Genomic DNA, 13,034 nt, shown 5'->3' with positions numbered 1-13,034 from the left:
ATTAATTGTATGAATATTTCAGGTAAAAACGATATGAGTCTGAATTACCTGTAATTTACCTGGACAAATCGATTTTACGGCGACGTACTTATTTTTGTGTGTACCACCACCTCGCATAATGTGGTTATTCCACTACATTGTTCGGCTTATTCATTGGAGCAATTTTTTCTTAGCCTATGCGATTTTACGTTGGTGCGAGCAAGACAGATATATGTCGGCTGCAATGAGCAATCAATAAGCAAAGTTGTAAAAACCGATGTGCACTTGTATTTTTGTTGGTATTTAAGACTATTTCCATACGGTACTACTTGGAGCGATGAGCAACGAGCAAAATGGAATCAAATATTAAAAAATACAATTACTACAAATTTTGTAGTTTCCGAGACTCTGCTAGTAATCCTGATCAAAAATAAATATATTTTATAGGGTCGGAAACGCTTCCTTCTTCCTGTTCCATACTTTTGCACGAATGTAATATACCCTTTTACTCTACGAGAACCTGGTATAAATATAAAAAAAAACAAATAAATAAAATGTACACCTTTTCAATACCATCGATTCTATGGGAGATATTTTAAAACAGGCGGACGGGGAGACGGTATTGCTTTATGCTCTATATGCATTTTTATTTTGGATTTTATATTTTTTAAAATAAATATATATTTAAGAAAATATATGTGTAAATCAGCGGTCAACACACACATACGTTGACATTTTGTTTTATATTTGTGTGAGTAATTTTCACTGGGCAGCTCATCGATGTGTGTGTGTAGACCGCTGTTCTACGTTATACATGTGCAAGCAGCACGCCGGCAGAACAAAACCCTATGCTCACTTAATAGGGCGCTGCCGACCGCTGGTGTAAATCATAATAAATATTGATTCATTGTTTGAACCCGTATGTGACTGGTATTTAACATCAAACATTCCGAGTCGTTTTCAAACGTTAAGTGTACAGTTTTTTTCGGCTGTGTCTGAGTAAAGCCGTTTGTCGAGAATTTGTGCCGCTCCTTAATATAAGCTGGGTGCGATAGCTCGAGGTATACAAGTAGAGCCGGGGATTTCACGGTGATGCGCAGGCTGAAACTATTAGCATACGGTGATGTTGCTGTTCTGCAGTCTTGGCCTGCAACCTCTAGCTGTTCGATAAACGTAATAATTAATTATTTTTTGAAAAACTTGTTTTTGTATCGCTACTTACCGTTAAATCTGGATCTTTAATGCCCACAATATCTTTTATAGGTACCGGGTAAAAATAGGTTCTAGCGACTAAGTCGCCATATTCGTCCTCCAAAACTATTTCCCAAAATATTTCCTTCTTAGAATAGTTTTCATACAGCAAATATTGTAGAGGTATTTGGCGCACTTCGAGGTCATTGGAACCCTGTAAATTTTGTTAAGTGTTGCGAATGAAAGTAGTCTACATGTATACCTATGCATCTCTTACTAGTCCAAAAGCGCGGGCTATGGTCTTTTTAGCAATCAAGTCCGTCCATAGATACGTGTTGACCAGAACATAATACAACTGCGAGTCCCTATGTTCAGAGAAGTCCTCCCTGGTAAGCGTGATGTTGAGGCTATCGGAGTTATTGTCGTACAGCGCTATAACGCTCGTTGGGGCTAGGAATTCCTTGGCCCAGTAGTATACCATTTTAAGGTTACCATAGAAGTCAATGCAGGACCAAGTGGGAGCCACCCATACATCGTTAAGTTGCCAAACAAGAGCACCCATTGTATGGTTGCCGGTTCGTAGACTACGAAATACTTCAAATCCCGTTTTAGTCGCCATGGCTTGAGCCACCTGGCTAAAATAAATGAACTTCTCAATGTTTTCATCCCAATTCTGAGGAACAAACGGTAGTTGATAAGCAATTAATTGAAGCATCGGAATGAACCCCTTGGGATCGTGCTGACGACTTCGAATGAGTGCTGCAACTTCGTGGTTGCTACCATTTGCATTATCACCTATGGCCCGTCGCCACGTGGACATTATTGGAAGGCTGGCGTAACCAAATTCCGAAATAAATCGAGCGCGGGGATAGTTTTCAGGGCTAAATCCATCTTTATTGTCCCAGAAGTGCACTAAAAAATAAAAGATTTTGATAAATAAAGGACAATTACTTAGTTTTATAATGATTTAATTTCTTGCTAGAACAATCTGATTACATTTTTGTATATTTATACCCTTGCAGAGGGTATTATAAGTTCAGTCAGATGTTTGCAACGCAGTAAAGGAGACGTTTCCGACCACATAGAGTATATATATTCTTAATCAGCACCAATAGCCGAGTCTATTTAGCCATGTCCATCTGTCCGTCCGTCCGTCTGTCCTTCTGTCCATCTGTCCGTTTCTATGCGAACTAGTCTCTCAGTTTTAAAGCTATCGCGATGAAACATTCCCGAAAGTCTTCTTTCTATTGCAGGTAGTACACATGTCGGAGTGAGCCGGATCGGACCACTATATCTTAAGGCTCCCGTAGGAATATTCAAACAAATATAAGAAAATTCATTGTAACTTTGTAGGCGCTTTGATTTTTGACAACTTAAAAACAAAATTTAAATAAACACGCTGAATCTGGAATACCTAGAACTGCACCGAGTGAGCATTAAACTATAGGTATTTAATTTATCTGCAAGGGTATATAAGTTTCGGCTGGCCGAAGGTAGCTTCCTTTCTTGTTTTATTTTATATTTATACTTTCTGAACGGAATGATCCCCTTTTCGAAGTTTACCGCTCTGGCGACGCTATAATTCCCAACCAGTTATAGCGCGGTGTTCTGCATCGGAGCAGTACCGACGAAGCGAGTTGTTCAGCCACATCTAAATAATTGCTCTATACACTACCTACTCTCCTCCTCTCCCAAACAACATCTCACTCCGGGCCGGACTACGGTGTAATTCGGACCGTGCCAAGAGTCAGCCTGGCTGGGGGCCCGGATCAAAAACTAGCCCAGTCTTCAACGGAGCTCAGGGATATGGCCCCCTGTTCTAACTATCGCCCTACCCGGGCATCGAGGATCTCTGCCCGGGCGGACCTTTCCCCTTCTCCGCAACTCGTGGGGTCTATTATGGACAAAACCACAAACAAAACTAAACAAGAGACGGGAACTCTCAAAAAACCTTCGGCGAAGAGATCAAAGGTCCAGCCCTCGGTCTCCTTCGCGGAGATCACCAAAGATCGAGTCCTACTCGGTCTTATCGATAAGGGAAACCCGGAAGGACGGATCCCCAGGAATAAGTGGAAAGCAGTGGAGTCCCACCTGTCCATCATATGCCTGCGCATAATCCGCGAAAACCCATGCTCTCCGCACTGCTGCATGGACGCGGGATGGTACTGTAGAGATTCACTCTTAACTTAACTTTATTTTAATATTAATCTGTTGAGTAACAATTGTGTGTACTATGTGCTAGTTGCGCCGCAAGAGAGAGAGAGAGATCGATATCCATCCAATTTTGATATCGGACCAGAGTTATTTTATGACCTCAGCTGTTTGCTTCGGGTTGCCAGATTGGTCGCCACAGTACCAAGGCAGCGTCAAAGTGGTAGCCTGCGATAGTCAGCGGTCGGCTGACCTATACAAGCAGGCGGCAAGTAAGCTTGGTGCGGTCTACGAGGGTCGAATGTTGTCGCACTTGACTATTGCGACGTTCCTAGTCCCTTCCCTTCCCATCCCCACGAAGGACTGGAGAGTCGTCAAGGTAGAGGAACACGAAGGGGACGTTAACCAGGCGGTTATGGTCCTGAACAAGGAGTCAGTTGAGTCAATAAAAGCGGCTCGGGGCAAACTGAACTTCGGTTTTAGCGCAGTACAGATGAAAATCTATAAGGGCGACTCAAGCGCTGACTCAAACGTGTTTGCCGAGGAAGTGGTGGCGCCTGGAGGGCCGAAGGACGGCTATTCCACCGATTTCTCGCTTAGCAGGGAAATGGGAGCGTTGGGACCGGCAATTTACGAGGTGGACCTGAGCGACTCGGAGGACAACGTTACTGAGGTCGAGGTTACAACTGGGGATGTCGCTAAGACTCCTGCAGATAAACCTACACCACAGTAAAGCAGCGTCCGCTGCTCTATCGCTTCGCCTGGCCAAGGGCGAAGCCGACTTGGTCCTAGTACAGGAACCTTGTGTAGTAGGAGGAAAGGTTGCTGGACTAGAACGAGAGAGTATAAGCTAATGCTTAACCCCAAAGAAGATAAAATTCGAACATGCATTTTGGCCAAAAGGCACCTAAATATATTTCTGCTTCGCAATTACAGCAACGGAGATAACATTAGGCTGCTATCGGCCTACATGGCCTTCGAAAAGTCAGAGGACTGGCAAAGGAATGCGAAGAGCTAAAGACAGGTTTGGTAATAGGCTGTGACGCCAACGCCCATCACACCCAGTGGGGTTGCCCAAACAACAACGACAGAGGTGAGTCTCTCTTTGACTTTATTCTTAACTCGAATTTATTCTTATGTAATAGGGGAAATGTCCCCACCTTCATAAGCAAAGCATGCCAAACGATCATAGATCTAACGTTGGTATCAGATATACTGGTAAGTGCAGTCCCAAACTGGTTCGTCTCCGACGAACACTACTTCTCTGACCATAGATACATATAAATAATATTGTCCCTTGATTCACCCATGCCGGTCGGCTTTGCTAATCCCAGACAGGCCGACTGGCACATGTACAAAGAAGTTCTGACGAATATCCTCCCATGGTACCGCCAGAAAGCATTACAGGCCCACAAGGGCTAGATACAACAGTAGATATTTTTACAGAAGCGTGCAACTCGGCCTTCAAAGACGCATGCCCCATAGGGAGACCAAGAGGGAAGAAAAAACCCACCTGGTAGACCCAACAACTATCAATCCTCAGATCAAACTGCAGATGCCTGTTTAACAGAGTAAATGCAAGAAATGAGGCCGCAAACTGGCAGTATTACAAGCTCGAATTAGCCTCGTACAAAAAGGCCATTAGAACAGCAAAACGAATTGCATGGCAAACGTTCTGCTCTGACATAGAAAAAACGACTGATGCTACTCTCTACGCGCCCCTAGGCTATCTCCAGAAAGCAAATGGATCCTGGTCAGACTCTATCGAAGAGTCCTTAGACCTACATCTAGATGCTCACTTCCCAGGTAGCCAACATATAGGCCAACTCCCAGAAAGAATTGCCGGCGAAGGGATCAATCTAGATCTCCTCATATCAGACCGCAATATTAAATAGGCCATTCAGAGCTTCAAACCATCCAATTCGCGGGACCGGACGGGATAACACCGGCACATATCCAACAAGCAGGACAGGTGGCCATAAATTGGCTCAGTAAAATCTTCCACACCATTCTGGCAGTAGGAGAACTACCAAGGCAGGGAAGGCCACCTACACCACAGCAAAGGACTTCAGGCCAATAAGCCTGACATCATTCCTGCTAAAGAGCTTTGAAAGACTGATTAGCCTACACCTGAGAGCCACTATCGACCCGACACAAATGTCAGAGGCACAACATGGCTACACCAAAGGTAAGTCAACCGAATCGGCGCTGCACGTCGTGGTAAACAGCATTGAGAAATCACTCAATAATAAGGAATACATACTGACCGCCTTCCTAGATATAGAGGGAGCTTTCAACAACGTACTTGTTCTATTTACGAATAAGTACAAGATCCCTCCACTCAACCCACCCATACTAAACAATTGTAATCTCTCTTTTAGCGAACACGCCAGATACCTGGGGTTGGTATTAGAAAAGCGTCTCAACTGGGGCCTAAACAACCAAGAGAGAATCAAAAAAGCAACCATTGCACTTTACTCTTGTAAAAAGGCAATTGGGCTAAGGTGGGACATGTCCCCTAGAATTGTCAACTGGATCTACACAGCGGTGGTCAAACCAATCCTTCTATACGGGGTGGCTCTATGGTGGACCGCTCTACAAAAACAATGCTCTGATCCCAGGTAGGAAAGAATGGGATTGTGGCCGACCGGGCTCAATAGACGCAATCTGTTTGTATACAGACGGCTCCAAACTACGGCTATACTCCGAAGAATTAGAGATCAGGCAGTCTTTCAGACACATAAACATATATAGTGATAGCCAGGCGGCTATTAAATCAATCTATTCGACAAGCACAACTCTCGAACAATAGCAGACTGTCGCATATCTCGCCACGAGCTAGTCAGTCTAGTATAAGCCTAATATGGGTTCCGGGTCACCGGGACATTGTAAGCAACTGCATAGCGGACGAGTTAGCCAGGCAAGGCACCACCAAGCCTCTCCTTCCAGAAAAGGAGAGTGTATCAAAAACCACTTCATCAAACTAGACAACACTAGGTGGCAAAATGCACCACAGTGTCGTATCACCAAAGAGAATATAAACACTAAGAGGTGTAACGCCCATACAACTGAATGTACGGCAAAATTTTTGGTGTGGATTCAGAAAGTGGATTTATAATTTCTTAGTGTGCGTTGTCCGTGTTAGATTCTTTGGTTGTGTTAGTGTGCAATTTCGTTTGCTCTACTGCGAAATAGGCTCAATGTCGCATCTGTCTGACGTCTCGAAACAAGGCACTGTGGGCTAGGGGTGTAGTCGCTCGACTGCGGATCGTGTCGGACCGAGATCAACTCCGACTGAATGCAACCTTTTTTTAAGTATTTATACCCGTTACTCGTAGAGTAAAAGGGTATATTGTATTCGTGCAAAAGTATGTAACAGCTAGAAGGACCCACCGGGAAAATTCCTCTGGAAAATAACATATTTTCAAGAGGTTTCTCCATAGAAGCGGAAGGGACTAAACCTCATTCACCCCTTACATTTCTTCCATCTCTGGTTTCAAAATACACGGGGGTGACACAAAAAGTAAGGGGGAAATTAGGTTTCTATCTGGATCTCTGGCAGAAGAATGCAGGACAAAATCCACGGGTTTTTCAACTTCCCGCGTTATAGATTTTCCACACGTAGCCAGTTATGGTTTTCCTCCACTTGCAATATCTGTTTTTCTACACCCTCCCAGTTTTGGTTTTTCCAGACCCTCGCAGTTTTGGTTTTGCACTGATTTGCAGTATCTGATTTTCCACAATAAAAATCATGTTTTTTGTAATATTTGTTTGTGTATTTATTAATAATATTTACAATCGAAGCATTGGAACTACAAATTTTTAATGCCTGAAGCATTCCCGGGTTTGGCTTGGCCGAATGCAGTACTTAGATATCCATTTCTTGTCTGTCTTCTGAAAATATCAAACATAATTTAGATATGAATGTAAGACCAGGAATAATAATAAGAGTAATTACCATTATTAGGTCTCCGCACAAAATTAAAGGATCTCTCCAGAAATTATGCCTGGTTTGCCATGGCCGATCATTTACCCTCTGTTCAGTTGTTTTATGTCGGGTATCTATATCAAAAACTATGAGAAGAAAAAATAAAATATGACAAACGCAGGCGCAACACTTCTGGTCCCAAGAAGTCTCAGTCGGCCTGGCTGAAATAAATGAAATATTTTGATTAAGTTAAACAACTAAGTTAGTACTGAAGTACTATTTATACAACCATTTAATGAACACCTCACACCATTTACCACTGGTAAAGATTAAAAACATTTCAAGTGTCACTGAAATGCAGAATTTGTGTTGAAGATAGCATCCGGAGGCGTATATTTATTAATGGCGAAAATATCTGTGATACTAACCTTTGTAACGCTGAAATAAAGGTTATTAAAAGTCAAAATTCATTTTATCACTCAACTCTTTATTGTTTTTTAGATTAAAATTAACTATTTTCACTTATTTTTCACTTTTTCCAACAAATTTAAAAATGATGTGACCCTGCATCATATACTTGATAATACTAAATGCAGATTTGGTATAAATTTCGTTGTAAAGTCCGGTCACACTTTGGCGCCAAATAAGTATTTCGTTTAAAAAATACTTTTCAGGGACCGTAATCATTAAAGGTTACGTATATTATAGGTATATTAGGCATTTTTCGTGTTATCAATACCACCAACACGAATTTTTATATTTTAACAACACTTAAAAATGGCTTAGGCCACGATCTGACGATCAAATTATTTTATTTCACAAAAAATGTTTAAAAATGTAAAAAACAATAATAATTTTCTTTGTAATTTAATGTAATTCCTTGATAAATGTGATCAAATATTTTAATCGTCTTACCGTGGCTTTTCTCTATAATATTGTTGAATCCCACATTCATTCTTATTATTATTTGAAAAATGTTGAGTACACCCAAAAAAAATTCGATATGAATCGTAGGTCAATTTGACCTTTTTTAAGATCATTTTTAACTTGATATGAAGCCAGGTAAATGTGATATGGTCGACCAAAACATATACTAGTGCGAGCGAGAAAACATGCTTTCGAAGTACGTCAGTTCGAATTTCGAATACGTCTTTCTCGCTTCCACTCATGTCATTTTGCTCGCCATATTGATTGTTGCGCTCTTTTTCGAAGTTAGAGAATCTCCGAGAGAGAGAATTCGGCAAAATGATATTATTTAATGTAAATTTTATGAATATTTCAGGTAAAAACGATATGAGTAGGAATAACCAGAAAATTACCTGGACTTATCGATTTTACGGCGACGTGCTTTTTTTTGTGTGTAGACATTACGATAATAGTTATATAGTTTAATTTTTTGATTAACAATTATTCATATTTTTTCTACGAATTTTAAAATTACTGAAAAATTAAAAATAAATGTGAGAACAAGTCTCTTGGTTTTGGTGCAAATCATAGAATTTTTGAATTTTATAAGTTGGTGATTTTTTTGTTCAAAAATATTATAATCGTTATGCCACAGAAATCACACAGCGCATAAGTGGCCTGATATTGATGCTACTCAGAAACCCACCCCCATTTAACGCTCAGAAATTATCTAACCCCACACCGCCGCCTGCAAAAAGGAACAGGATTTCAAGAACACAAAAACCAACTTCTCACATTCCCGCTGGGGAAGCGTTTCCGACCCCATAAAGTATATATATTCTTGATCAGGGTCACTAGCCGAGTCGATATAGCCATGTCCGTCTGTCCGTCTGTCTGTCTGTCTGTCTGTCTGTCTGTCTGTCTGTCTGTCTGTCTGTCTGTCTGTCTGTCTGTCTGTCTGTCTGTCTGTCTGTCTGTCTGGCTGTCTGTCTGTCTGTCTGTCTGTCTGTCTGTCTGTCTGTCCGTATGAACGCTGAGATCTCAGAAACTACAAAAGCTAGAAGGTTGAGATTTTCCACACATATTCATGGGCTTCCTACGCAGCGCAAGTTTATTTCAGACGAGCGCCACGCCCCCTCTAACGCCCACAATCGCCCACTAACGATTTTAAAATGTGCCTGGCGGTCACACCTTTAAAGATTTCCGAGAAGTATAAATGCAATTTTGTAGAAGACATTTTTCAAATCGGACCATTCATCAAAAATATATATCCATCTCCCTCGCACTCCCTTTAGCCGAGTGACGGGTATTAGATAGTCGGGACACGAACCCGACTATAGCGTTCTCTCTTGTTTTTTTTTTTAAACATTGTTTATTGAATATATTTTTTTTTAAATTGAAAGAAAGGTAAAGACCATTAATGGATTGAATGATTTCTTTCTAGGGATTGTGTGCTTGCTTTTTTGTTTAAAAAATAAAATTATTGTTATTTTTAGTCCCTGAATTGCACTTAAATTGTATACTTCAATAAAAATTAAAAATTAAATAAAATTATAAAAGTAAACTCGGATGCGTAATTCATAAACTTTTAATTCAAAAGTAATGAATTTAAAAGAATTGCTTAAAATGCTTCTGCTTTTAAAACAAACAAAAAACACAAAAAAAATTAAAAAGCAAACCAAAAAATTAAAAAACAAAAAATTTAAAAAAAAACAAAGTAAAATTAAAAAAAACGAAGATAAAAATAAAACCACTTCGCCTCAGAGTGGACTCGAACCTCAATCGCATTATTCGCGGGCCACCAACTAACGCAATGCGCCACAGCCCTTTTTGAAATGTTGTGCGCAATGTGCCTTTTAGGACGACTTCTTTTCGGCAACATAATTCAAGAATCAACAAATGAGACAAAAATTGAATTTTGACTTTTCTGCAGCGCGGAGTTTTGAGAGCGAGAGAGCAAGTGAGCGAGAGAGAGAGAGAAGTCAAGAAACGGCATTCTAAAAATAAACTGAATACGTGTGAGTCGCATTTGACAAAAATGACGCTGCCTCCGTACATTTTCTTGCTCCTCGTTACACATCTTAGTGTGTATAATATCTTTGGTATCACCCACCAGACTTGGCCTGGGATAAACAGTAATAAAACGTCGGAATTACTCAAATGTAGTCGCACAGAGTGCGGTATGCTAGTTCGAGTCCTTACAGGCCACTGGCTAGTCGGCACACATGCCGGCAGGCTAAAAGCCCCGTACAATGACTTCTGCATAAGCTGCAGGGACGAGGAAGAGGAGGAAACGGTGGAGCACCTTCTATGCTTCTGCCCAGCCCTATGCAGACTAAGGGCTAGTACTCAACCCAACAAAAAGTTGTCCAAAACAAAAACTTCATATGAAACAAAATTTTTTGACGTTGTTTTTTATATGAAGTTTTTTGTTTTGGACGACTTTTTGTTGGGTTGAGTACTAAGCCTAAGACTGAAACATCTAGGAAACCCCTTCATTAGCGATCTGACCGAAATATCGGAGATCAACCTTAAAAGTATAAACTCTTTTGTGAAATCTTCCGGGTGGAAGACATGCTAATTATGCAAATTTTCTAGGACGAGAGATATAAGATAGGGGACCCCGAATAAGAGAAACCGAGATCATATGGTACCACAATGGACCCACAGAGGTCTAAGTGTGTCAGACGTTAGTCTGGCAGCCGTTTCTAACCTAACTTAACCTAACCATAGCGCGGCTTGCATGGTAACCCATTTCGATCGTTTACCAAGACAGCGATTTGCAGCTGATGATTGTAGTTGGCTACTACATGAAACATGCATGTACAGTGAAGCCTTTTCGCTCCTTTTTGTGTGTTGGCATAATGCCGACTTTTTGGACTTCTTGAAGTCTAAGCCGGCATGACCTCGAGTTAGCTAAAAACTAGGGATGTCGAAATATTTAAAAATATCGTATCGATGATATTTTTTATTTAAACAAAAAATCAAAATGATATTTGATATATCAGAAAAAAAAATATCTATATATCAGATATTTTTGTTTTATTATTTTTTTTTTAACTTTAAGCTGCATAAGCAATAACCACTAAACATTAACCCACATACGATCTTAAATTATATTTTTATAATTTTTAGTTTATATTTATTAATAAATGAAAGAAAACAATATTTATTTTGGCTTTCTTTTGCTTTTATTTATAATATTAAAATCTAGTGTTTCCCGCTTTTTTTTTCTTGAATTCTGAATGCTATGCATTTTCACTTGCCGAAAAATAAGTTTTAGCGGCGCTCATTTTTTACATATGTATTTTTTCTTGTCCCGATGAAAAGTGAGACCACTTAAAATTATCAAAAAAATGTGAAAGAAAATCGATGATTTATGATAATTATTCAAAAAAAATTCACGATAAAAATATTTACTTTTTCGTAAAAAATATCGATTTATTGATATTTTGATATATTTTCGACATCCCTACTAAAAAGTTATCTATCTAAGGGCCGGTTTCTCGAGTCCCTGTCAAAGTCCCTGATAGCTATCTGTTCGAAAAACTTAAATACCAGATAAACTGTTCGTAAAAGCAAATCCGCTTTCTCGACTGCTTTAATTTATCTGAACGAGAAACAATTACAGAGTGCTGTTAACGCACAGAATTGTGCTGTAGAGCGCAAAAAATGGCGTGCTTCGATTATTTCATCAGCTGTTTGGGTATAATTCAAAGGAAAAGTCAGCTGTGATTTCGTTTCTTCTTCTTAGTTGGCTCTGGGAAATCAGCTGTCATTCTATCGAGCCGAAAACGCTTAACAGGGACTCCGAGTCCCTGTCAAAGTTAGCTCTCACATTGATGCTCGAGAAAGCCAAAATGCCTTAGCAGGGACTTTATCTGTTCGAGAAATGTTAGCCGGCACTCGAGAAACCGGCCCTAATAGTACGCAAAGCAAAAAGAAATACACTTACGACCATATTTATTGTTAAAGTACTATTTTTAATAGTGAATGAACTATCTTCAAAAAGTTCTAAAAGTTCTAATAACAATAGTTACCCTAAAGTAACTTCTGTAAATTAATGTAATTTTAAAGTATTATACACACAAAAAAAATCGATAAAGCAGTTCCCAACCACAACAATTGTCAATTCTACTAATCAAATAGTCATTATTGCGTAATAAACGCAACTGTAACAAGAAATGAAGCTAGCTTCGGCTAGCCAAAGCTTATATACCCTTGCAGATCATTCTTATTAACTTACAAAAAAATTGAATTTAGATTTAGTTGCGTATATGTAACACTAGCAGGGTCGGTAGCCCGCAGCTTCGCCTGCGGAAATTAAAACTGAAAATTATGCATACCTTTATATTTGCTACTTATTTTAAATTTAAAAATTCCTTATATAACAACAGTACATTGTCCTATGCAAGCTACTTAAAATATATAAAAAAAAACCTGCAAACAAATTTCTAAAATTCTTATTGCTTGCGTAAGTTCTCAGCTGCACAGAACAGAAACAAATTATTTTTTCGACACAAATCCTTACACTAATTTTCTTCACAACATTAGTACTTTGTCCAAATCATATTGTTTAAATATAGAATGTCATACTGGATTGAGCATGTAATTAAATTTCAAATCGATTAGCGTGTAAATCTAGAAAAAAAGCTTGTTGTCTAAAAAAATACACCAAAACATTGCTTAAACATACCTCTTTCTCTAAAAGATAGCTCTCCAACGACCAATATGATTATTTTGGTTAAGATTTATGAAGTTAGAGGAAATATTTGTGTTTAGGTAACGAAAAGGTAAATAAAAACCAAATGCTCTTTGCGATTTAGCTAATATGGGGGTTTCTAGAAGGTATTCACTGTAGACAACTCTTATAAGGGAA

At 39.5% G+C, this 13,034-nt stretch overlaps 1 protein-coding gene and 1 long non-coding RNA gene across 5 annotated transcripts in view; both read right to left on the bottom strand.

Annotated features, from left to right (window-relative positions):
* Positions 1-642: 642 nt before the first annotated feature.
* The window catches only part of LOC108062424 (beta-mannosidase-like), a 90,523-nt gene continuing 78,131 nt past the window's right edge, over positions 643-13,034 (bottom strand). For 2 of the 4 annotated variants that reach the window (XM_044394689.2, XM_044394690.2), the window contains 3 exons: positions 1,448-2,082; positions 1,202-1,384; positions 643-1,139 (listed from right to left, as the gene is read on the bottom strand). In XM_044394689.2, coding sequence (XP_044250624.1) covers positions 867-1,139; positions 1,202-1,384; positions 1,448-2,082 — 1,091 coding nt within the window. In that variant the 3' untranslated portion in view covers positions 643-866. The remainder of the gene's footprint in view (positions 1,140-1,201; positions 1,385-1,447; positions 2,083-13,034) is intronic. The other 2 variants (XM_044394691.2, XM_044394694.2) reach the window with 2 other exon arrangements.
* On the bottom strand, positions 7,128-8,089 carry LOC138913512 (uncharacterized). Its single transcript, XR_011419283.1, has 3 exons — positions 7,539-8,089; positions 7,280-7,470; positions 7,128-7,215 (listed from the first exon to the last, which is right to left on the bottom strand). It is a non-coding gene; the product is annotated as an uncharacterized lncRNA (long non-coding RNA).

Source organism: Drosophila takahashii, chromosome 3R, assembly GCF_030179915.1.
Source record: "Drosophila takahashii strain IR98-3 E-12201 chromosome 3R, DtakHiC1v2, whole genome shotgun sequence".
Classification (NCBI taxonomy): domain Eukaryota; kingdom Metazoa; phylum Arthropoda; class Insecta; order Diptera; family Drosophilidae; genus Drosophila; species Drosophila takahashii.
Note: the sequence above shows the minus strand (reverse complement) of the source record. Positions and strands in the feature narration are given on the sequence as shown.